This window comes from Archocentrus centrarchus (assembly GCF_007364275.1).
Source record: "Archocentrus centrarchus isolate MPI-CPG fArcCen1 chromosome 18 unlocalized genomic scaffold, fArcCen1 scaffold_23_ctg1, whole genome shotgun sequence".
Taxonomy (NCBI): Eukaryota; Metazoa; Chordata; class Actinopteri; order Cichliformes; family Cichlidae; genus Archocentrus; species Archocentrus centrarchus.
This window is the reverse complement of record NW_022060145.1, coordinates 5566958-5592733: the sequence shown is the minus strand read 5'-3', so window position 1 is coordinate 5592733 and position 25776 is coordinate 5566958. Positions and strand designations below refer to the sequence as shown.

At 41.4% G+C, this 25776-nt stretch overlaps 1 protein-coding gene across 1 annotated transcript; it reads right to left on the bottom strand.

Annotated features, from left to right (window-relative positions):
- Window positions 1-258: 258 nt before the first annotated feature.
- On the bottom strand, window positions 259-25139 carry LOC115775240 (B-cell scaffold protein with ankyrin repeats). Its single transcript, XM_030722812.1, has 16 exons — window positions 25127-25139; window positions 24506-24907; window positions 17861-17994; window positions 17624-17762; window positions 17264-17406; window positions 16204-16318; window positions 15130-15326; window positions 7875-7938; window positions 7358-7579; window positions 5634-5696; window positions 3891-4075; window positions 1286-1349; window positions 1090-1119; window positions 766-845; window positions 620-654; window positions 259-382 (listed from the first exon to the last, which is right to left on the bottom strand). Exons 1-15 carry the CDS (start codon window positions 25137-25139, stop codon window positions 622-624), a joined length of 1884 nt encoding a protein of 627 aa, XP_030578672.1. The 3' UTR covers window positions 259-382; window positions 620-621.
- Between the last annotated feature and the right edge of the window lie 637 nt (window positions 25140-25776).

Genomic DNA, 25776 nt, shown 5'->3' with positions numbered 1-25776 from the left:
TTACATGCTAAGGCTTGCTGGTGTGATTACTGCCTTTCATGGAGGAGAGGCTCATAAAAAAGTATTAGGTTTGACACGAAAAGCACTCAGTTTCCTCTCAACTTCTTAAATTAGTTGCTGACTTTAAATATTTACAATTGTGGGTGAATCACTGCAAATTCATTCTAGAGTAGCAAAAAGTTTTTATGAGTACATTAATCTTCAGAATTACTGGAGTAGCAACAGGGAACCTTTCACACCACAAAATTATATGATACTGAAAATCTCTCACATATGGTATGTTGCAAATATTTTTTAAACAAATGCACAAATACAAATTATCCCAAAAGAGGAAAGCTAAGCTGGATGCGGACTGAGTAACGTCCCTTCACTTCTCATTAGCCTGAAAGAGAGAGCAAAACAAACACAAAAAGAAAACAGCCTGAAATATGAAACTGAGACACGTTAACACACGCTGTACATATTGCAACAGATCAAGTATAAGTGATAGCTGAACAGAATCTTAATAGTGTCTTTGTCGAATCATGGCCAAGAAATATGGGAAACCTAACAGAAGGGATGAGTTTGCCTTAAATAAATAAAGAAGTGGATTCATGCTCACAGTGATTTTGACACTTACCTTCACCGTTTCTCTGTTTTCCGAAAGAAAATTGACTGCAAAACAATTTCAGGCGGGGTGTTATTGTCGTATTTGTTTACTGTATTGTCTCTTTTTCAACTCCAGTAATAAACAGCGATGAGCACATGAAGTGAGATCAAACTTACCTGCTGCCCTTTAAGCGGCTTGCTGTAAAAATCAGACTCCGCTGCTTGGTTCCCTCTTCGACTTCCATTCACCGTGACACCTGGGGGAGAAATGATCCAATATGCACAGCTGAACAGAGAATTGCTTGGTAAAAGAAAATAAAGGACTCTCATTTAGCGCTAGTGAAACTCACTAGATCAAAACACTAGGCGCTGGGGATTTGATTAAATAACATTTCCCGGAGGATTAATTCCCCGCCACTGCGACGGGAGCTTGAGAAACTACAAAGGCATGCAAACACAGGTTCCCTCTGCACACCCTGAGATAAGTTTTTAAAGACTCACTTGGCGTGTGATGAACGATGTTGATTTTATCTGTGGGGAGAGAAGACTTTTTAAGCCGTTTACATTATACGGTTTAATACAGCCGTTTGCATTGTATTTATTTCAGCATGGCTCTAACTGCACGGCTTATTATTTAAAATAAAACAAAAAAAACTCTGTGATGACAGCACAGTTTAGCCCTCAGAAGAATATTTACCGTAGACGATGTCAGCAGCCTCACTCTTGTTGACGATACTGGCTCTCAGATGGCTCAGCTTCTCCTGTAGAGACAAAGATCGGTGCTTTAATATTAGCCTGACTTACACAAAGCACCCAGGTACTTGTGCATTCTGAGATTTTCATGATTTATCCGTGTTATGTTTGCACAAGCTAAGAGAAAGAAAAGGGCGCGTTTTGCAGCCCTGTCATAAATCTTTTGGTGCTTTCATGGAGGTCCAGTGGAAAGCATACTGTAAATATAGTGTAAAGTGTGCAGCAGCAGAGCAGAACAAAAGGGCGGAGGTAGATTTACTGGCAGCATCAATCAGCGGACGAATAGATCTGCTCGCTCTACTGAATATACTTTTTACTCATTTACATTTATAGTCCACATTTTAAAGTTACTTTAGAAATGTTACTACGTTTTTCCTTTAGAAATTTTTGAGTGACTTACATTTTACCTAAATAAAAAATCTTTTCTTGCATTGTTAGAGTTTAAGGCAACACTTTTTAGCTTACACGGGGCCATCTAAATGCATGCCTCAAGCCTTCAAAACAGGACTTTACAGACCAACAGATGATATTAAGGTGCTGCCTCCATCGTCTATGTACAGTCTATGTTAAGGTCACATTTCAGGTGTGAAAAGCAGTGAGTTAGATCTGAAAGGATCAGGTAGCTTAATTTACAATAACATTTTATATCTCCAAAGAGTTCACAAAAAAAAAAAAAAAAAAAGCTCAGATAAAATTGTGATACAGCATGACTGCTACCACTGTACTGGCACTTCTACATGAGTCTCCCATTTGTAGGTACTGTGACTTGAGTTCATTGTTGGGGGGAAAAAAAATTCCTTCCGTTTCTACAAAGGCATCTACCACTGTTTTACAGCCTCATAACCCGTCTGTGTAATGCACAGCGGTGCACAGTAGAGCGGACAGCGAACTTGCCTCGGCAGGAAAAGCACAGGTGTTATTGATAACGTTAAAAATGTGTCATGACGGCGAGCCAACATCCACATAACCAGGACCCTGAAAATACAGCAGGTGAATGGAATTCACCCATTATCTGTTTTATTATTTCCTACTCACGCCAAAAAGTATTATGCAAAAAAAAAAAGAAGTGGGGGGGCGTTAATGCAGATGGAGGCCGAGCACTTCTTTGTAAAGTAACATTTATATTAACAACTGCAGCTTGCTGCCAAATCGCAAAACAGCTGCAGTGATTTATTGAAACATCTGAAAACATAAATGTAAAGATGATCCCACACTGCTTCAATAATGTTGAGGTCCGAGCTCTGGGGAGGCCAGTCCATGACTGATAGTGCTCCACTGTGTGTTTTTCTATCCAGGTCTGCTTTTACTGCACTGGCAGTGTGTTTGGGATTATTGTCATGCTGAAAATGGAGCCACTGCCAATCAGATCCTTTCCAGATGGTACTGCACGGTGGATCAAAATCCTTTCTGTGTTCATGTTTCCATCAGTTATGACAAGAACCCCAACACCACTGACAGCCCAAAACCACGACAGAGCCTCCATGGTGTGTCACAGCCATCTGTGATACATCTCCTTACCTCCTCTGTACATGCTGATGCCAATTTGAACCAAAAAATTTCAAATTTGGATTCAGCACTCCATAACACCTGTTGCCACTGATTTTCAGTCCAGTGTAATGTGATTACCTTAGCCCCTTTTCTCCCTGTTTCCCTTCCTTAAGAATGGCTTCCTGACAGCCACCCTCCCATTGAGATGATGGATCAACTGAAGAGCCAAATGCATCTCTCAGGTGCTGTGTCAGGTCTTTGCTGAAGTTTTTTTCCCCTATTTCTTAAGGACATGACATTCAGATATTGTTCATCTGCTGTAGTTAGTTTTGTTTTGGGGTTTTTTGGCCTGTTACTTCTTCTTTTCTCCTCCACTCAAATTTTTAAGGACACACTGCACACCATGCAAGACATGCCAGTGGCTAATAGCTGTTTGGAAATCACTTTGTTGGTGCAAAAATACATTCCCTTCCTACCCTGAAGGTGTACTAGGTCAAAGACTTTGACTGTGGAGCTTTGTGTGCTGCTCTCCCTCAGTGGTTGCCGTCTTGGTTAACAGTGCAAGATGCCAACGTTAGATAGCCAGCATACACCTGAAGATTTTTTTCTTCCAGGCATAATAGGCAAAATCCACCCATTACGTGTGATGTGGTCAGAGGCTCCACGAGTTACAGATGTTCACAGTAGCTAGAGGAAAAACTACAGCCAAATGATGCAAACGTCAGTTTGGTAATTCACAGTGTTTCACAATACTAGACAACAATACACTGTCACAATTTATGTAGTGTATATAGTGCAATGCAAAACAGTAATACAAGAAGTGTCTGAAGTTAGAAAAACTGTTCATTTGATCTAGGAGGAAGTGAAGATCCCTTTAGCATTCCCAGCATTGCCTCTGTACCACATTTAGGGCCATATATTGTCTGCATCGGTCATTTGATGAAGGCAGTGCAGCCCGCAGCTAAACATAAGTCTTTGCCTTCAAATGTAAGTTTCTGCTTGCTTCCACATTCATTCAGGCCCCTTCGTGTGCATTTGGTCACAGTGTGTGGCAGTCCTACCTGCTGCTTGGCATCTAAGTCTTTCTGAACGTGCTGCCAGTCACTGAAGCGTTCATGAGCCTCGTCCACAGTAAGCAAGCCCGACTTCACCTTCTGTTGAAGCTCAATGAGCTGCTGAAGCCCATCTATCTGGTTTGGCACAAAGGTGTCATAGGTGGTGGTCATGCTCTCTTCTCGCCCGTGTACTGCAATGAACAACAACCCCATTAAAACATCAGTAAAAATAAAGCACACGTTTACTGCTGTAGATTACAGAATATTCATAAGGTGAAGCTTATGTATAATCTCATCAATTAAACGGTTAATTTCTAGTTGAGTCAAGATAGAAGCAAGAAAAGACTGAGCATAATACCACTGCAGTAATGTGAGTTAGCAAATCTGTGACGTCCATGAGTCATGCAGACTGTAAGTAATTTTCTGGGCGAGTGTGATGATGTGTGGACCTGCCATTCAGTGTCACTAATGGAACAGCGAGGCAGACAAATGGCTTTATGTCTCTGTAGGTGCTCACTATTGCAGTTCATCCTTTTTTAAAAACTTCCTGGCATGTGGCTCTGTTTTATTGCCTTTTTTACTGCATGTGTGCCCATTACTTTGCTGCTTTAATTACTGCTTTCCCCATGCTGATTACTGGGATTTTAATCAGTTTAATAGAGCACTACAAATTATTTAATAGTGTCACCATTAACTTATGTAATCCAACAGGTCATGTACACATATACATTTTATTTAAAAAAAAAAAAAAAAAAAAAGGCAATGATACTAATCCTACCCACAGAGGGATAGACACTGTTTGGAGACACTGCAAGGAGGAATGAACATCGACAGCTTATTCTAGCTGAAGGTTTGTTTCCAAATTAATAACTGCAACTGTCTGTTTTTCCTGAACATCCCAAACAGAGCAAAGAGTAAGAACAGCAGAACATATCTAAGCTGCATATGCATTAATATGCAGGTGACTGCTTAGTCAAGCCTGAGAATAAAACCCCTATATAACTTCAGGATTATCTCAGCATGGCTCTGGAGACTGCAGATCTTTAACACAAACTCTGCATTAAAAACTGAGGGCCTGAAGTCTGAAAGATGCAGATGTTTGAACCACGTTTGGATGTCTCAGTGGTCAACAGAGCTGATTTGTGCTGTAGGTCTAGTGTATACACACATATGCCCACAGGCCACTTTGTTAGGTCTACCTGTTCAACTGCTTGATGCAAATCTAAACAGCCAATCACATGGAAGCAACTCAGTGCATTTAGGCATGTAGACATGATCAGACCTGCTGAAGTTCAAAGTAAGCATCAGAATAGGGGGCGAAAAAAGGTGATTGAAGTGACTTTAATGTGGCATGTTCGTTGGTCTCTGAGGAATGTTTCCAAGGATTAAGGGAATTCCGAAGGCCAAAGGGGGTCCAACCCGGTACTGGCAAGGTATACCTAATAAAGTGGCCGTGGTAAGTGTATGTTTGTATTCAAAGAGTGATTTAAATGATGCCAACTGATGAAACAGATAAGGATTCATAGAAAATCTAAATGTGTTAATAGGACTTGAGTGGTCACTGCTTTTTGTGAAGGATCAGAAAGCACTGGTTAGCTCTGGTTTCCTGTAAAAATCTGGTTATGCTACCTTAATTACAAATATTCAAGTAATGTACAAGTACCTTAAATATTGTACTAAATAACTGTTGTACACACTGATCACGTGTTACACACCTTACCTGTAAGGCCCATGTTACTCAACACTCACCTTGTTTAGAGGGAAGTGAGTACAGATCACCTTTGCCCAGGGCTTTCTTCTTCTTCTGGAACACTGTCAACACAGAACAGTTTTACACAGCACTGTGCTAATAATGTGGTCAATGCCTTTGAAATTTTTCACCAATTACTTTATTCAATAATGCTACTAGAATGATGAAAACCAGATCTGAACCTTAAAATAGTTTTTGCGCTTGCATTTTAAGTGTCCTACCACAAGGTGGAGCCATGATCTAAATTTCAAAACACCCTGTTTGTGGCTTGTTCATAGCTTAGTTTAAAAAAAAAAAAAAACATCTAGCACTGCTTCAGAAATTACAGATGTAATTAAATCTGAATACATGTTCAAAAATGTCTAAATAAGAAATGCGGGATCTTGGCTTCTTGGAAAGAGACACAGTCCAGCTCTGAAGTGAATCAGACACCCCCGAATGATGCTTTTGGTTTCCTGTCAGCGCTCTGAATGAAAGACTACACTGTTTGAGCTGTCAGAGGCGGGGGAGCTGCGGCTGTGTGTGACCAACGCTGGATTCAAATTCAGCATCCACACCCTGGAAGATAATCCCACCTCTGACTTCTTCCTCTGTGGCAGCATCTCCCCTTTTCCACTTCACGTTCAAACACAGCTTTATGGGCTTCATTCAGCCCTCGAGTGTCCATGTACGTTACATGTGCAGAGCTGCCTGCCTATGGGATTGAATTTCATTCACGTTTTCAGTTCTCACTGAGCCCGAGATGTTGCCGCTGACAAAAGGAGACTCCTCAGTATTTCCACTTGCGCTGTGTTCTCCAATAACTGGCTCGTCGCCTAATCCTCCACCAAGCCTCATCTCTCCCCTCGCATCTTTGACTGCGGTGGTGGGAGTTAGGGGCAAAATGTGATCCTTGTGTGGTTTGAAGCTCCTCTGTCTCAATAGATGGAAACCTCAAAATCCCTCTCCTTTCTCTTGTGCACTCTGGGGACAAGGACGATGGAAAACATGTGTAATGACTTATTCTGGCTGACTTGGCCTTGGTCTGTCCAAGATTGGTTGCAGATGGCAGCCCGGTAGTTCCCTCTCTATTACTGAGAGGATGGTTGGGATGCAGAGAATTCAGTGGTGCACTCAATTTCTTGTTTTGCTTTCAAAGTCCCACTGGGAAGAGGGCCGGCTCAGTAGATGCAAGCAAGCCTAATAAAAAGGGGGCTATTTATTGCGCGGTTGTAATTATTTTTTGTGCATTTTGAATGCACGTGAATATTAGAGGAGGGTGTAATATTGTCTGCAGGAATAATTAATTGCGGGCGCACGTGTTCATTTTTGCATTTGCGAGATGGAAAAAGAGAAGCCACAGCTGTTTTAATGATTTATAAGCCTTAATAATACCAGTCACTTTTGGATGTTTCATCTTCATGAAATATTCACACAGCTGTAATTGAACAGTTAGGGACCGCGGGCTCTCGACACAGGCAAATGGGTCTTTCTCTAGGCTCGCTTGTGTTTGTTTTGTGACGGGGAGCCACTCTGTTCTTGTGGTTTATGAAATCAAAACAAACTGCATCACAAAAACAGCCTCTTTTCTCTATTCAGCGTGCAGCACTCTACTGACAATGGCGATGCACATTCCAGGCCCTTCCTCCCTCCCACATGAACTCCCCTTCACATATACTGCCTTTACTCCAAAATCACATATCTGTATGAATAACAGACGCAAGAAAAGAGACTCACAAGTTACCTTGAGTGATGTAAGGGGTTTTGCTGTCCATCACCTGGGTGCCTTCAGGCCGGGGTGTGGGTGCTGGTGGGCGATTGGCAATAACCACTGCTTTCGCTTTAGCTGAGTTCAGGATGTTGTCATATTCATCACTCACCCCCAGTGGTGCATAGACATCTTCATCCTCCCCCTCTTCATCCTCCTCTTGTTGTATTTTCTGTGCATCTGTGATGGAAAGATTCCCTGACACACACACACACACACACACACACACACACACACACGCACACACATGCACAGTGTTCACTGCACTGTAGCTTCAGACTCATAATGAAGTTTTTCGTGCTGTTTTCGCAACTGTCATTTCACAGCTGATCGCAAGCAGTGCTACATGATGTCCCCATCAGCACGGGGAAACTACTCACTGGTTGGAAATGAAAGGAGACACGGCACAATGACACGCTGGGAGAAAAATAAAACAATTCCATTACTGGCTTTCCTTTGTCCTCCCTCCACTTCCCATCAGTCCCTCACTCACCTGCGCTGCACATCATTTCGTACACACCGGCATCACCGCTGTCCTTGCTTGAGCCGAGCATATTCTGGAACAACAGAACACGAAGATGCATTTTATGCGTGCATCCGAGAGGTAGTTTCAAGGAAAACAATGTTTCACAGGTGAGATGCGGAAGCTGGAACTTTGCTATGTAGTAATGAATTTTTTATTGTTTTTTATTTATTTATTTTTTTTGCCATGCATGTTGATACAAAGCAGACTTGGAACTTTAGTAAAAAATGTGAATTTTTGCCCATCGGCTCTTTTTCTCACCTGTGTTCTCCTTTCGAGTTTTTTTTTTTTTAATGAAACCTCAGAGTACACTGACTCTCCACAAACCACACTATAGGCTGACATTTTCCTCCGTGCACCAATTTAATATTCAGCATTTCATGTGAGCTGTGACAAATGTCCAGATTATTAATCGCACTTCCTCACTGCATCTGTTAGGACTTGTGGAAAAGCAATTTCAGGGTCTATAACATGAATTAGAGAGGTGTGCTGTTACCCTGCCTGCTGGCTAACAGAAATCCGTTTTCTCTCTGACAGCAAAGCTGCTGCAGAGTAGGCCTCTTCGCTAATAGCACGCTGAGGGACAGACAGGGGTATGATCAGGGTAATTATGAAATCAGACTATCTTCCCTTTTCAGTCTAAACATATCATTTAGTGAGCAATTCAAGACCCCTTTGCTCTATATCAGACCGCATCTATAATTAGGATGAGGAACAGATAATGATTTACTGCCATATTTCAACTTCTGATAGAGATGCACATCCTGTGATGTGATTGATCCTACTTTTTTTGCAAGCTACAATTTTAAATCAACAACAACAAAAAAAAGCTGTATTGTAGATTTTGCGACCAAACGGATTATAGCAACAAAAGACTCACACGTGGATTACAACTGACCCCCCCGCTGCCACTTTAAGAGGATACATTTCGAACGCAGTAATGTAAATCTGCAGAATCCATGAGATAGAGCTCATTTGGTTCAAAACATCCACCACATAACCCGCCCTGCTGTGTGTGCCGTTCCCAAGCAACCCAGCAAATCATGACTCAATTAGAATATTGCACCGTTCCTAGTACTGCAAATTACACACTGGCTGCCATGAATGCATTACTTAACAGTAGAGGTTCATAACAAGCCCAACAGGTGGAAGGGACGGGTTAATTACCACCACTCGATCATTGAATTTTAATAGTCAGATGGTGTGCTGAAGCACAGTGTGGTATTTTCAGGGGTAATTCTGGACAGGGGGGGTATTTGTTTACTAACCACAAATGCTAAATCATTTTACAGATGCCTCAAACTGCAGGAGCCCCACACATTCCAGGAAAATTCAGCATCTCCGCTGCGGTCCAAGCAGCAGCACCGCTGCAGACAGTATACATCTAGCATGGAATAAGGGCTGTAAATCTGTCCTTAACAGCTGAAATGGCCAATTCACAAGCTGGCTCTCTGCTCGGCTCTCCGCTTCAGCGCGCCTGCTATCTTTTTTTGCATCCTGGTGCCAGGATCGGAGTGTTTGATGTGTGGCAGATTGCAAAGTGTAAAACTGAACATCACACAAGTGCTGTGCAGTTAAAATCTGTCCAACTTGTTTTTCTGGTTTTTTTTTTTTTTGTGTGTGGCATGGAACGGCTAGTTGAGCTGGCAAATACATATTTCACACTTCTGTAAGGCTAATTTTGCTCAGGAATGTGTTACCTTTGCAGTTTTCTTTCCACACAAAGCCAAACATGTATAATTGAGGGCTCATATAGCAGGCGTACAATTCGTGGTCATATGGAGTGTCGTGCTTACATCATTCTCAGTGGCAGCGCTGAGCTGCTGGCTAAATGTTTACCATGGAGATGCTGCATCAGTGGGTCTGACTCTGGGCTTTAACATATTCCTATATTAAATACATTTTTCTTGTTTTTGGAGCTTCTAGTGAAAGAACAGTTAAGCAACAAGGAATAATGTTCCACAAGAAGAAGGTTTTAATTTTTTTTAAAACAATTTTTACTGTTAAGAACATGCTTATTTTAATAAAGCTCAATAATTGATCCTTCTTTTAAGCTGACTTGATGTCAAGTGACAGCGTTAAATCATGTCCATGGCAGTAACATGAAATACGGGAGCAGTTAACAACTCGGTGTGTACCTAAAATGGAGCTTTAAAAACGTGTAAAGGTGCATATGGTTGTTCAAATGGACTTGTTTTCTGTGCATATTAACAAAAGATAAAATTAGAAGACATTCATGGACAGCAGCACTGTGGAGGAGAGACTTTGCAAAGTAAAACTGTGACAGGACACGACAGTGAACTTGAATTCTCAAACACTAACTAACAAAGAAATGAACTGTCTCTAATTTTCATGCTAGTTTCATTTTAAGGAAGGTGGTGCATCAGCGCAAAACTACACGGGAGGAGCTTGTTAATGATCTGAAGGCAGTTGGGACCACAGTCACCAAGAACACCATTGGTGACACACTACGACATTGCGGATTGAGATCTGGCAGCGCCTGCAGGGTCCCCCTGCTCGAGAAGGCACGTGTACAGGTTTGCCATTAATTCAGAGAAGTCTTGGAAGAAAGGGCTGCAATCAAATGAAACCAAAATAGAGCTCTTTGGCATCAACTTGACCCACTGTGTTTGGAGAAATGCTGAGCCCAAAAAATCCAAAGAACACCATCCCCACAGTGAAGCACGGAGGTGGAAACATTATGCTTTGGGGCTGTGGCAAATGGACGTAAAATCTTGGACGAGAACCTCCTTCCCTCAGCCAGAACACTGAGGATTGGTCGTGTATGGGTCTTCCAGCATGACAATGGCCCAAAACATACCACCAAGGCAACAAAGGAGCGGCTAAAGAAGAAGCCCGCTAAGGTCATGGAGTTGCCAAGCCAGTCTCCAGACCTCAATCATATCTTTGGATGGAGTTGAAGCTTCGAGTTGCCAAGCAGAGCAGCAAAGAAGCTGCTCTGCTTGGCAACAAGGGTTTCTCCACCAAGTACAAAATCATGTTTTACTTGGGGATCATGCAAATCAACTTATAATTTTTAAGTAATGCATTTTTTCTGTCTCTCTGCATTAAAATGAAACCAGCATAAAAATTAGAGACTGTTAATTTCTTTGTAAGTGAGCAAACTGACTATGAATGTTTACTATCCTGAATAACATTATCATCTTAACATTTCCTAATTAAAGGAAAAGTCAAGGGCCATGGCTTAGCTAACAACTAGATTTTAAAACATGTCACAGGACACTTTGCCCAGCTGATGGCACTATGTAAGAATTCGGGGACTCACTGAACTCAGGCTTCAGCTTTTTCACCTTCCATTAAGGTCCACAAAGGTTTAATGGAACTACATCCAATAGCTGAGATATTTAATTCCAGTCTGAAGCAGAGGACTTATATTGCCATTATTAAACCAGCCCTGCTAGTGTGACTGAATATGGGCTAAAAGTGGTTGGTAAAATGTGAAAATATTCCAGTTCCCCATAGATATCCAACATCGTCTGTGAAGGGGGCGACAAAAGTTCCTTTTTTTCAGAGTTATTCAAATGACAAACAAATCTCTGGTGCTTACCCATTTGACTGTGCAGTTACTAATAAACCAAACATCGCATGCAAAGTGGGTTCAGTGGGATTGACAAATCGTGACCAAGGTGTAGGACATCACCTAATTTGGATTTCGTGAATTTGGATAGGTGGACACACAAACAACACTTAAAAAGCTCTTTGTAGTCTTTGGCGGGTGGTACAGTTGCTAGCTAATTTGTATCTGTCGAGCTCTACTCTGCATCAGAGGGCACGCAGTGAAAGCTTGTCATGTGAGCACAGAGTCCATCTAAATGCCAAGTGACACTCAGCCAAATTTGTGACCCAGTTCTGAAATATTAAATAAGGGATGCGCTGGTTTGTGTTAGTAATTGAGTGAGCACATTGCAGTCTGAGGACATAAACATTGTTGATACCAGCGGAGCGTTTTCTATATTTGTATTCTAGTTATGCTCTCCCTGAATAATTCAGCTTTCCCCTCTGGAGCAGTTCACAGCTAATTAACAAAGAAGTGTGGTGCCAGGGCAGACTAGTGGATCTGACGCAGGCCCTGTGAGTGATTCAGCCCGTCTATGAAGCAGGGGACCAATCCATCCAGGATTTATTGACAGAGTGCTGCTGCGCTAACGCCCAAATCACTGATGCATCATGGGTTGATTAATTGGAGATGGGGGGGGCATTGCAAATAATTTAATGAACCAAGAAAAAAAAAAAAGGGGGAACAAAACCCACAACACAATCACGGTTCTAACAATTTCTCCTTGTATGTAAGCACAGTATGTGGATTGTTTTTAGCTGTCAAGATGAATACCCTCCAATAAAACTGCAAGGAAATCTCAGTGTCTTCTTTATGTCGTGTCTGATGTCTGTTCAGTTATATCTGTAGACTCTTTTTTGATGGACCTGATGACTCTACTGCTCCCCTGTCAGTTCCGCTCCAACGACTTATTGCACGGTTACAGCAAGCACTTGCTAGACCACTCTGATCGAACCTCGCTCAGTCTGCAGTCACTCTCAATTAGCGGCGTTGCTAGGGGGATAAATACATTTGCAACAGCTGTTGGAGTGCCAGGGTTTTCTATAGATTGGCTCGAGGCATTAATAAAGCAAAGTGTTTTTGGCATCATAAGGAAAGATGGGGGGAAATTGTCTGTTTGGCTTTGACTGTGGCTTCCTCTGTTTGCATGTGTGTGCTCCTTTTCAGTTTTTTTTTTTTTTTGTTCGAGTCTTTGTTCTTTTTCCGCCCTCCTTAGTGTCTGATTGGGCTTACCTGTGCATCATTACCCTTCTCCCTGGTGTGCATTTAGCTTGTGTGCCTTCCTATACTCTTTGTAACATCAATACCCTCCTGTGCCCTGTCCTACAAAGCAAGTTCCACATACCCAGAATATTTTTACATTATCGATCTTAATTTACCCTAACACTGGCAATCAGGCTAAGCGGTCACATGAAGCTGGTCATCAGCTTGATAAGTTAACACCAGATTTATCAGTGCATTCACATAAAAAAAAAGGCATCGCTGGCAGCATCTGACCAATCACAAACGCGGGTAAGTCTGGTGGCAGTAGAGCTGACTTCAGAGAGGAAAAGAAAACTATGTCAGAAAACATATGAAGAGGTTAAATACATGAAAAGAAAAATAATGGAATAAAATTGTGTCTAATAATCTATATTTCTTACTGATGCTCATCAGTGAAAGACAAAGACTTTATATGCTGTTAAAAAAAAACTTTAGAGCCCTCTGCTATCTGCACACATACCTCTGAGGGACCAGGAATGACGATGCTATTTTTTCCAGAGGACTGATTGGTCAGTAGGTGGTGATTTTGTATCTACTCTAGAGCAGGTTATGTCTGCAGCATAAGCTACCATGCTGCAGACCAATTTCTTACCTGGTAAGAGGTTATAACTATACTGAAAACCTAGGGTTAACCCCCAAGTTACCCGAATAAGCCCAAATCCTGCTTTATAGTACAGACCTCTGTTCATCATCTTCTCTCACACACTGAATTTTTTGTTTTTCTCCTTTTGGGGAGATCCTCCCAGTTTTGGATTGTTGTGCTGACTTCTGTTGTTTATCCTGCCTCCAGTGCTTTGTGTTATCCTCATGAAGTCTCACTGAAGTACCTTTATCTTTCTATCTGCTGGTCCATCTGTGGTCGTGTCAACAGTTTGGTCTGCTTTTGAAATTTAACCAGAACCTGACGCTGATAAAACATCGTTCATCAGCTGGTACAAGCATATAAAGTGTTATGCTTACTGTATATTTGAAGTATCGGCAATTAGTTCCTCATTGATACATTTAAATGCTGCTTTCGTATATAATGCATGTGCAGTACCCATTTCCACAAGCACTCCTTTACTGCATTTTTACTTAAAATGGAACTATTTGCATTGTAGGTTTCTTGCCGAGGCGAACATCAGTGCCACTACAACATCTGTGTTGTAAGGGTGATATCAGCACCTGCAGCCTGTTGGCTGAATGCTAACCTGAAGTATTAGAAACAGAAATTACCAGCTAGTCTGCTCTGCCAAATGGGGGATTATGTGGGGGGGTTTTCCATATAATATTTTGCAAAGATGTTTTATTTATTTTTTTAAAAAGCAGAATGTTAATCTTTTGACTTTAGAGCTGCTGGTATGCAGATTTGGTAACCTCCGGGTAGCATGAGTAATTATGCCGTACTCAAAATGAGGGTTTGACTGCTTCAAAGACAAAACAGACTAAAAGATCACAACAGTGTACCAAAGATGTACCGCCCCACCTAAAATGAATATACTGAAATACTTTTGAAAAACCCACGATGCACCCAGTGGCTATACCCCCTTTTCATTTTTTAATTGGTAATGTCCTCACAGCCTAATGAGATTAGCATTGGAAAGAACATTAGGGTCCTCCAGGTTTATCAGATAAAGTGAGCTGCATGCATGCAAGGAATCTATTACATCTGGATTACCTCTAATTAGCGTGTGAGAGGCTAACGCCCTGCTCAGGCGTTAGTGTATCTACACAATGAAACGGGGGGTTGAGCAGGAAGATGATCTCCGCATTAACATGACAAAATGCCACCTGTTATGCAAGAAAATTTTAACATTAGAGGCTGCATTAATTGCCCGAATTCATGCAGAAGACCTGCGCTGTGAGCCATTGTGCACGCATGAACAAACAGCGCCTTTCTAATCTCTGTGGGGGTGTTCCATTAGGAACCTCACAGGCCAAATATATTGAAGATGGGAGGAGGGAGCCTACCATCCATCTGCTAACTGAGTCATGATCTGGATAAAAAGATGCAAGTTAGGAGGGAGCGTGTTTGCCCCTCCTCGCTTTCAGTCTTTCCCATTCTCTCCACTCCTTTCATTATTGATAAGCGACCAGTCACTTACCGTCCTACTGCTGTACTCATTTCACTAAGAGCATTCCTAAGTGCTGCACTGCTTACCCTGGCTGTTAGATCTCAAGAACAAACGTGTATCCTCTTGTTTTTCCTCACCTGTCAGCGAGTAACTGGAATTCTGCTTGCCTAAAATGACATGTAACCAGCTCTATAACAATGATTAATAGATTCACAGCTTTTTATTAAGCTTAGAAATCACTGAGCCTGACATGCTGCCACCAGATATTGATTTGTCTAATAATGTCTTATAAAGAGTGAGAGTGAAATATAGCTTATAAGGAAGTAGTCACCAGTGTCTCTTTCAAGAAGACGTGAAGCTCCGTGTGGCCATGACTCTTGGCAATCTCAGCGGGGGTCTGTCCATGCCGATTGGCCGTGTGCAGTGTTCTTTCAGCACCTGGACACTGCAGGAGCAGGCTGGAGACATTTCTGAGTCCATACTGAGCAGCAAAGTGAAGGAGCGAGGGTATGTCTGCGTGGTGGAACTCTGCAGTGGATATGTGAGTGTTATGATTAAGCCTGGAAAGAAATTTCCATTAATTAAGGCTACATTGAGGCTAAAACTGTAGATGAGCTGCCGTATCACGTCATAATACTTAACAAGAAACTCACATGACCCTGATACTGCTTCCTTGTGATAACTTGAGGGTGATCCAGGGCAATGTGGGTAATCTAACACTTCCAGGACAGTCAAAGAAAGACAGCTTGGAGGTACTTATTGACCTGTTTGTCATGGCAACATTTCCCTGTGCCCTTTTCAGCAGAGTTAAGAATCAATCTCAGTGGCTGATGAAGCCATCAATCTGCCACATAATGAGCCAACTAATAATGGAAGGGCTTTTTATTTTCTTTCAAAGTGGATACTGTGCATGATGCAAGATGGATGTATTTCAGCTGTGAGCGCAGTGTTGAAGTCATATAATTGCTTAAACGCGTGTGACCAGGAAAAAGTGAATTAAATGGACATTATAATGCAGCGAGGCATTAGCATAACTGCAGCTTTTATTAATGGCGTGAAGTGATACTTTCTATTATCATAACCTGTTGCTGGTTGCATCAGTTACACAGACGTGTGTTGATTTGCAGCTTCTGTTTTGAAGGCCAGCTGTTTTCCACACAGTTATGGATAGTGTAGCTACTGCAGTTTGGACTGTGGATCTTCTGTCTGTTCGTACTGCAATTAAATATTTTACTATTAATTTGAGACTGCAAAACCCATCAGGAATAAGTCTGTGTTATATTTTTTTTTTTGCTGATGTAAGTTTAAAGAAAGTTGTACCAGGCTGGGTTTTTCTCTCGTTGTGATTATTCAGCAGATGCTTTTCAGTGTAAAGTTCAGAGTAAGCAGTCCGCCAGCATTGTACCTCTTTCAGGTGTGTTTTCACACTGCAGTCCTTGAAAGCCTCCTGTGGGCATGTTCTCCAGCAGCATGGAGGACAATTTCTGATCCAGCCTGTCCACAGAGGACACCTGAAGAGCCTGAAATGCAAATCCACTTTGGTGAGTAATGGCTGCAAAGAAAAGCTAGCAACTTTTTTCCTTAATGACCAGCGGGAGCAGACTGGAGGGTTTTTTTTTAAATTTGATGAACAAATTAAACATAGAGATTTTAAAAAGTGCAGTGGAATTATTATTGATGTTATACTGAATTTACAATGGAGATCCAGGAAAAATGCCAGGTTCAATTTAACCACACACACACACACACACACACACACACACACACACACACACACACACACACACACACACACACACACACACACACACACACACACACACACATCCGAGGCATCTCTGTCCAGACCTTTACTTTGAAATTCTCTTCTGGCATTGCTCAAGTGTGCCTCTTCAGCAAAAGAGATCTAATCAAATCAAGCATTCGTGGCTCAAAGAAAACTGGAACCTGCTGTCCTTTAGTTTCAGAAAGGAGACAGTAAATGGTGGTTCACAAAACATCAACAGAAATACACCGATTCGATCAAGTGGCTGCTTTTCCACATCTTTCTGCTTGACGTGGATCGATTTTAAGCTGTGTTCTGAGGTAGTGATTGGCTAATTTCTATGAGTGAGTTACATAATAGTGAGTCACTACATTACGCAGTGCCTCAGAAGAGTCACTTTTATTGTTAAGGGAGAGACTCGAACAGAAGTTAAACACTTTAAACGCTACTAAAATAATGAGTGACTGCAGTTATTTGAATATATTTGCAAGTGTTATGAGTTTAAGGTCCCACTGCTGGTTCTGTGCAAACATATACTGTAAAAGGTTTTACATAGCACAGCACAGTAAATAAAGTCTATGAGCCAGTCTTGAGGACAGTTATTTAATAGAAAAATCATAATCATATCATTAAACTCCAGTGGAATTTTCCTTTGTAAAACCCCGATAATGCACATATTCTTTGACAGTTATGGCCTTACCTGACACATGAACTCTACAGGGTCTGCTACCCTTGACAGGAGACAGGTGATTTCCTCCATGTTGCTGTAGTACTGCAACTGTGCATCATTCAGTGGCACTCCACCGTTGTAGACCGTCACTCTTACATTTCCTGCAGGAAAATCTTCAGTAGAAAACATACAGACAACACACAGGAAAGGCCAGAAGAGTTCCTGGTGTTACAGTTATCACGTGCAAACAAGATATTTTAGTGTGTGAACAAAACAGTTAATTCCCTTGTAAATAAATTGTTCACACAAAATCACTTCATGGGACTTTAGAGGCTCCATGCAGGCTTCATTAATCAGACATTCATCACAGTATTTTATCATTTTGTTCACCTGGTGCCCTGACACATAGGATCCGCTCATTCCAGCGCAGAGGCTTCACTGTTAGCGTCTGATTCTTACCACTAAACACAACGTCAGCGTCGCAGCCAGCCACCTCATTTTTCAGAAGAATAAACACCTCCACGGAGCTCTACCAAACAGACGGTATATTGAATTGCAGTGCAGTTTATGTTACATGTGCATTGTGAAAAAAATTATAGCTTACTAATGACTAGATGAGTTTCTCACCCCACAGGGAACTCTGGAAGGAACAACCAGAGTGCTGGATCTGGCACCGTCAGCTCCAGTTAACTGCATCTGCACCGCCGTCATCTCTGATGCTGATGGTTTATGTGTCATGGGGTCAATATTTTCTGCAGAGGCTGAAAAAGATAGACAGTGAATGACGTGCTGAATTATGCACCAACGCTTTCTGCAAAATGCTTCTTTCAAATAGCAGTAGCTATCTGAACACTGCATTTTAGTTACTGGGAGACACCACATGGCTGTTCTGCCGCTTTGGCCCTGGCTGAAATATTGTGCCAGCAATCAGAGGCGTTGTTAAGATTGTCAAGAACTTTGTACGGGCACTGGTGGTCACCAGAGAATGAATCCTACTGGCTTGGGTCATCCTTTGTGCATTTCCTGTCTAAACACTTCCCTAAAATTACAACAACATCTGGAATACAAGCACATTAGGATGAATTTTAAGTACTTGGTGACTGCTTAACTTTCAATTCAAATAGATGTTGATGCAAGTGAAGCAGGCCATCATTAGGCCGGAAAACCAAAGCAATCCTTTCAGAGAGATAGTTGTAAAGCTCTGCAACACCAAAAGATCTGCAAGACAACAGAAGGCAACTAAAGTGGATTCATTCCCCTAGTTAAGAAACCAAGAAACTTTACAATATCAAACCAAGTCACGACCACTCTCCAGGAGATGCTGTAGATGTATCATTGTCAAAGTGATCAAGAGACACCTTGATGAATGCAAATGCAGAGGCTTTGCAACAAGGTGCAAACCACTGGTTACACTCAATAACAGGAAGGACAGATTAGACTTCATCAGAAAACGTCTGAAAGTTTAGGAAAGAAATTCTTGGGACAGATGAAACAGCTCATGATCTGAAGCATACCACATAATCTGTCAAACATATGTGGCCAAACTGGGTTATGGTGGGTGATCGCTCCCTTTTTCTCTCTCTTGCTTGCTCTCTACGTGACGTCATACCACACCTGTGGTTGATTGCAAAGTGGCGTCCCTTAGGATAAAGGCATGCGGCTTGCGAGTTGGATTATTCCTCTGTCTAAAGTGTGGAAGTAACAGAGCAGCTGGTCGAATGGTGTTAATTCCTCGTGTGAATACGACAGTGTAGCTGCCGGATAAAGGAGCCTTGACTTTTAGCGTGGTGTTATATCTACAAACCTGCCTTTCCGGATTCCCGGTATTGTGCCAAAAAGTGATCGTCTGCCAGAAAGTGATTTTTGATGTTTCTATGTGCTTTTATGTGTAATGTATTTGCTCATATTGGTGAATAGAGTGTAGTCAATAGGATTTATGAAGGGCTTAGATATAAAATGAAGAAATGACCTGTTATTCAAATGTGTTTATGACTCTGCATTATTGCACGTACATTATAATAAATGCAGTCCTCTTTGGTCACTTAAAATATCTTTATAGAGTGTAATGTCATATTTGTTCTGATTTCTGCTGCCCTCTTGGCCAGATTTCTCTTTAAAATCTGACCAATCACAGTTTTTACCCTGATAAATAAAGAATATATAAAAGTCGCTGCCAAAAACTGATTGCAACTTCTACCTTGTGACAGAAATGTTGTTTGTTACTCAAAATGACTTGATATCATTCACAAGAGATATGTTTGACATATTTTTCACAGATTATAGGTCAGCAAGTCATTTACAACAGTTTAAATATGGGCAATCATTTTCTGGCAGTCACTTTTTGGCAGACGATCACTTTTTGGCACAACACCGGCTTTGTAAAAAACGGGTTATCAGCACCTGTTGCAGTTTAATATTTCTGCTGCGTGCTTCACCCATGACAGCAGTCATTTTCCCCTATCGCCAGCCTGCTGTTTTGCCTAATGAGGATTGTTTTGCCTAGCGACTTACTGTTTTCATGAAGGGTTTCTGTTCTGCCCTGAGACGGATGTTGCGACGCCTCACTAATGGACTCGCACCCACCTGGACTAAGTATATCGCCTCGGTTTGACACATTATACTGGAACTGACTGTGATGCAGTGGTGGTATCTAATTTAGCTTGGTGTCCCTTTTTAACTATTGTTAGTTTGTTGGTTTTATGCTGGGGTTTTTAAGTGTTTTTGACCCCAGTGTGTGTCATCATACCTACTGGGCATTTAGAATTGTTTTTTTTATTTATTTTTATCCTTTGTTAAATTGTTGTTATAAGGTGCTCATTTGTGTGATTATCGCACCTCCATTGTGAGTGTTTTTATTTGCTTTTGTTTATATTTCTTCTTTTCTTTGGTTTTAGGTGTGACTGGAGAGCGACGAGCCAGTAGCAGTGTGGGCCCTTCTTGGTGGTGGGGTTTTGTCCAGTTTGTGGTCACGGTTGCTGTGCTGCACTTGGGGTGAGATCGTTGCGTGTGTGTATTGCCGTGATTATTCGTTTTTTTTTTTCTTTTTGTTGTGAAGGTCCCCTGCTACTGGTAAGTCTAGCTTGGCTTTTATCTTTTTGGTTCATTTATTTTTGTTTATTTTGAGGTTGCGTGAGCACTTACTATTGTACTTTTATTTATGGTTTTATGGTTTTATGCTTATTTTTGTCAAATAAAGAAACTGTGTTAACCTAGAACCATATCTCTGTCCCAGTGTATGATTTCGAACCTGTGCAATTATTAAGGTGTTTATTTTTTATTTCTACACTTAAAAGTAATACTTTCCAGAGGGTGAAATTCCCTCCGGTGGCGTTGTCGCAGCAATTCACTAAAAGAAAACCAAAAAAAGGCCTTGACCACACCGTCACACATAGCAGAGACAGTGTTATGGTACGGCTATGTACAGTCACGGTAAAAAGAAAGTACACCTTCTTTCAATTCTAAAGTTTTACGTATCAGCAGAGGTGGAAAAAGTATAGACATTCTGTACTTAAGTAGAAGTACAGATACTTGAGTTAAAAAATACTCTGGTAAAAGTTGAAGTACTGATTCAACTTTTTTACTCAAGTAAAAGTGAAAAAGTACAGGCTCTGAGATGTACTCAAAGTAAGAAAGTACAAAGTGGCTCTCATTTCTGCCATCTATTTTTAATGTAACAATAAAATAATATCAGTAAGTGGGAATGCAAACTTTATTTTAATCAAAAATTATAAGTCTAATGACTGTAATCACCTTGAACACTTACATTACAGAGAACACAAGCAAAGAAAAACAGAATTTAAAAAATTGCCCCATTTTCTGTTGTAGAGGGTGACTCTGCCTCAACACCTAAACAGCAAAGCCAGTACAGTCGGAGGTTAAAGTGTGATTCAGCAGGTGGAGATCAGTTGTAATGGCTCAGCATGGGCAAAGGAATCAAAACTCACAAGATGAACTCCAGCAGTTTTTCTGTGTGTGCAGGCTGTGATCAGCTACTGCTCTGTGAATTTACACAATTTCAGTGAATGAATCTACGCATCATCAGCTTAAATTCAAATGATGTAACCCAACTCTGAGCATGAACACCACAGCCGCACCAGTCCAGCCACAGTACAGCAAACTAACCAGTTTATCCTGCACTAAACTGCAGTGTTTGAATAGCACAAAGTTAATGTACCTCAGTTTGTTTTTCAGGATGTTTTGCAATATGAAAAAAACATCACTTTGCATCATATCCAGATCAAAGGTCCGATTCAAAAGATAAGGACATCACATGTAAGCTTTAAATTTCTAGGTTATCAGATGTCACTGAGCAGTCCTTACCTTTAAATCTAACCTCTCTTCTTCATCTTCTGTCCTCTTTCTTGCATCTTTCTCCATCTCTGAGTGAACTTCTCTCTCTCTCTCTTTCTGGGCCCTTCAGCTCGCGGATATACTGTGTAACAAACTGCACACACTTTGCATGTTTGCTGATATTTGTCGAGCTGTTAGAAATGCTGCATTTGAAATGTAATGCAATTGTAATGCTGAAGTACCACGACCACAACTTATGGACCTCTGCACCACAATTCCAGATAGTTTCGACCTGCTTTAACCCCTGGGTACAGCGCTATAAATGATGCATAAAATATGGTTTCGCCTCTTTCATCTCCTGGTATGTGATTACCCCCAGTGATGAATACACCAGTGAGACTGACTTTTAACTCTTACTGTTCCCCATACTTACGCTCAAATTGGTTTGCTTGAAGGTGCGCAGTGATGTGAAATCAAAACTCTAGAAACAGTGTGTGAAAAACTAAGTGCACCATTACTGCTTCCATAGGAAGTAAGAGGGTAAATAGCAGCCAGGTGCTGCTAATCAAATACACCTGATGAACTTATCAGCAAGTGTGAGCACCTCTGTAAAAGCAGACGTTTTGGCAGTTTGCTGGCTTGGAGCATTCAGATGTTATCACAATGCCGAGGAGGAAAAACAACAGCAGTGATCTTAGAAGAGCAATTATGGTGTCCATCAGTCTGGGAGGGGTTATGAGGCCATTTCCAAACAATTTGAAGTCCATTATTGTGCAGTGAGAAAGGTTATTCACAAGAGGAAAACATTCAAGACAGCTTCCCAGGAGTGGAAATCCCAGCAACTTCACCCCAAAGTCAGACCGTGCAGTAGTCAGAGAAAGGGGGGAAAACACTCCAAGAGTTACATCTCAGACTCTACATGCCTCAGTTAGCATGTGAAATATAAAACTTCATGACAGCACAATTAGAAAAACACTGTTGGCTGCCAGTACTGCCCCTCAGCCTCCTGGCAGCAGAATCTTTAGGTGGCACAAATCTCCTGGAAGCTCTAGAACACATAATTATAGGTCTCACTAGATCTTAATGGGGTGCATATGAGCCTCAGTAACTTTATTCAGCATATCAATTCAAAAGCAAATGGCCAAGTAAGAACCAGGAATAAGAAATGCTAAAATAATAATAAATATAACCCACTGAGAATACTGTCACTTTCTGTAATTGGCATCATTACGATAAGCACTAACTCGTCTGAGGTTTTTAGCAGATGCATCCATGCTAGCAATTTGAACATCCTCGGTGACATCGCTCTCCACTTGTTACATTCACAGAGTTGAAAGTCGGCTGCTGGACCGCCTGGCGGGGTGGCAACAAGACCCCATCAGCCAAAAATGGGGAGTGTGTATAAAATTCCTTTAATGCTGAAACAGTTAACACAATCTCTTTAATTCAAGCTTAATGTCTTTACTGTGGTGATGTACAGAGGGCAAAAATTGCAAAAATTGTCATTGTCCAAAGTCTTTTGGATCTAACTGTATTTATCCTTTGATGTGTATAGGACACATTGTTACTATGATCATGTTAGTGCCCTGATGACAGCCTTTAGCTCAAAACATCACAGACCTGCTGGCATGGTTATATGGTATTGTCATTTCTTACCTAACCAAACTTGGTAAATAGAGTTTTTAATTTCATGATTTTTCATGTGGTTCATAGAGAATCTAAACTCTCCTGTAATCTTCCTTTTTATTTGCATGCACGCAGGTACCGAAACCACTCAAGAAGCACACTTACGTGGGCAACGCACTCAAGCTCATCAAACACCTACATGTCTGTTCCATGGGTTAATAAACAAACAGCTCCATCCTATATTAACAGTGAAGATACTTTTGGGTTAAAATATAACTGTTCATAGGATCCTGCTTTGAACCACTTCACCCTGTCACTGCAATGAAGTGAGACAGTAAGTGCCATTGAATTTGCATGGCTCACAATGAGTAATCAGTGGTGTCTGAATTTGCATCAAATGTTCCTCCTGCTCTCACACCTGTTTAAATAGAAGCCCACTCCTCCGCTTTATGGTTTTATACAAATAGTGCAATTAGGAAAAACGGGGAAGGAGGCAAAGGATAATTGGCAGGGCAGATGAGGACATGGTGGTGATACACGCAGTTTCACCAAACATGTCTCTGCAGCTGCTGCTAACAAATATTGGATCTTCAAAATGCACAATTCTCATGAGAAAAAAAGGGGAAAAAAAAGAAGAAGAACTCAGCAAACAGGTTTCCGAGCTGCTGCTCAGGCATTCTAACAAATAATGAGCCTTCGTCTTTCCACACATTTATTACAAGAGAACAGCAAGGACGTTTGTCCTGAAGGAAGGGTATGTCGAAAAAGCTGCTCTGGAGTTTCACGGCTAAGATCAATACTGTGACAAAAACCATGATTTTACAGTCTGCTTTTAACTGTCATGCATTATTTGTTTAGGGTTTAAATTCACTGCCAACTCTTCATTGAGAGCTGACAATGATCAATCATTGCCAGCTCTTCATGTACTGATTTTGTAATCGCAATCATTTCATTTTAGAGGGTATTTTAAAAGCATATAGTCAAGACTGCATTTTCAGGAAACACTGGGGCAGCATCAGGATTGGAATAAAAGTCGAAATGCTGTCGAGCTCAATCACGAAATATGAGATGTTACAGAGTTGTGGGGAAACCGAGGGGGTATTTCACACCTGACTGCTTCATGAAATAAGATCAGGGACCTCCCGGGGTCGCTGAGGGCAATAATAAAAGATATTAATAGTTCAGTTTTACTCGTTATCCACTCTGCAGGAGGTGGTTGATTTATTTTTTACCCATCCTTTTGCGCTTCAGCCAGTATTAGCGTTCCTAAAGCCAAATAAACTTGTACCCGGCTCAAGACAGAACCAACACAATGTGTGGTCAGTGATTTAAAAAACAAACAAATAAAAACAAAACACATACCTTTTCCCAAAATGTCCATCACAGTGGACAGGTACTCAGAGGGATCTTGTTCACTAGAGATCTGCGTGCACTCCTGACCATTCAGAGGCACCAGCTCTAGAAGGGGCGCCAGGCTCTCCACCCCGCAAAGCAGTACAACCACATGAGCTGCAGGATTCAACACACGGGACAGGAAGAAGTGCTTTGCTGGGCAAAGACCCTCCAGCAAGCCCTTGGAAAGGATTAGGAGCTTGCAGGTACACCGGGCCAGGCTTAGGAAGTCACCCTTCCGACTGGACGCTGTAGCAATGTCACAGCAGCAGATCCTGGCCTCTGAGATGGAACCAGTGAAAACTGACTGTAGGTAGGTAGCCCATTGCTTTGCCTCGGTGTCATAGATGATCAGCAGATCCTCAGCTGTATGAAAATGAAAGGTTGTTTCAAAACAATACAGCAAGAGTACCCAGACTGACCCACACACACACACACACGCCCACGACCCAGAAATGCTTTGCGTTACTGTCATAAATTACAGTATTAACAACAAAGCAAATAAAAATAATCATTTTTCATTATCCAAGGATAAGTAGATGCAATAATCAGTTAATTAATCAATAATATGAAAGGGCAGCTTACCTGTTTGGCTCATGGCCATAGTGCTGCTTGTGTGCAGGGCTGACTTCACAGTAACTGGAGGGCTATTGTCAGGAGGAGTGCAGATAAGAGGGTGTTTCCTGCTGTGCCAAAGTAGACAAAGACTCAGCTATAGTGACCAGGAAAAAGTCAGGCTATGATGTTTTGCTTAAAATATACATAAATATATTTAAAAAAAAATACACGGGGTTGGTGTAATTGAGAAGATAGAGTACTTTTTGCCTTTTAACATGATTGGAAATTCCCCAACAGATTCCGGGATAAGGACATCAGAGGTTTGTTTTTCAAGTTTTGCTTTTAAAATGATGTTGACACCATAAAACCTGTTGTGCCGTGCCTAAAAGGGAGCTATAAATGTGTAGTCATAAAATATGAAGCTATGATAAGGCAATGTTGAGGTAATGTAGTAAACATTATCTGAAGAGGGCGGCACAATAAAATGGAAAAGGTCAGTGTGTGTGTTTTGATTCTGTTTGATTATGTCTGAAATTAGTGGGGGGAATTTTTAAGTGGGGCGGTATGGTGGTGTGATGGTTAGCACTGTTGCCTCAAGGTGAGAAGGTACTGGTTCGAATCCACCGTGAGCAGGGGCATTCTGCCTGGAATTTGGGTTTTCTTCAGGTACTCTGGTT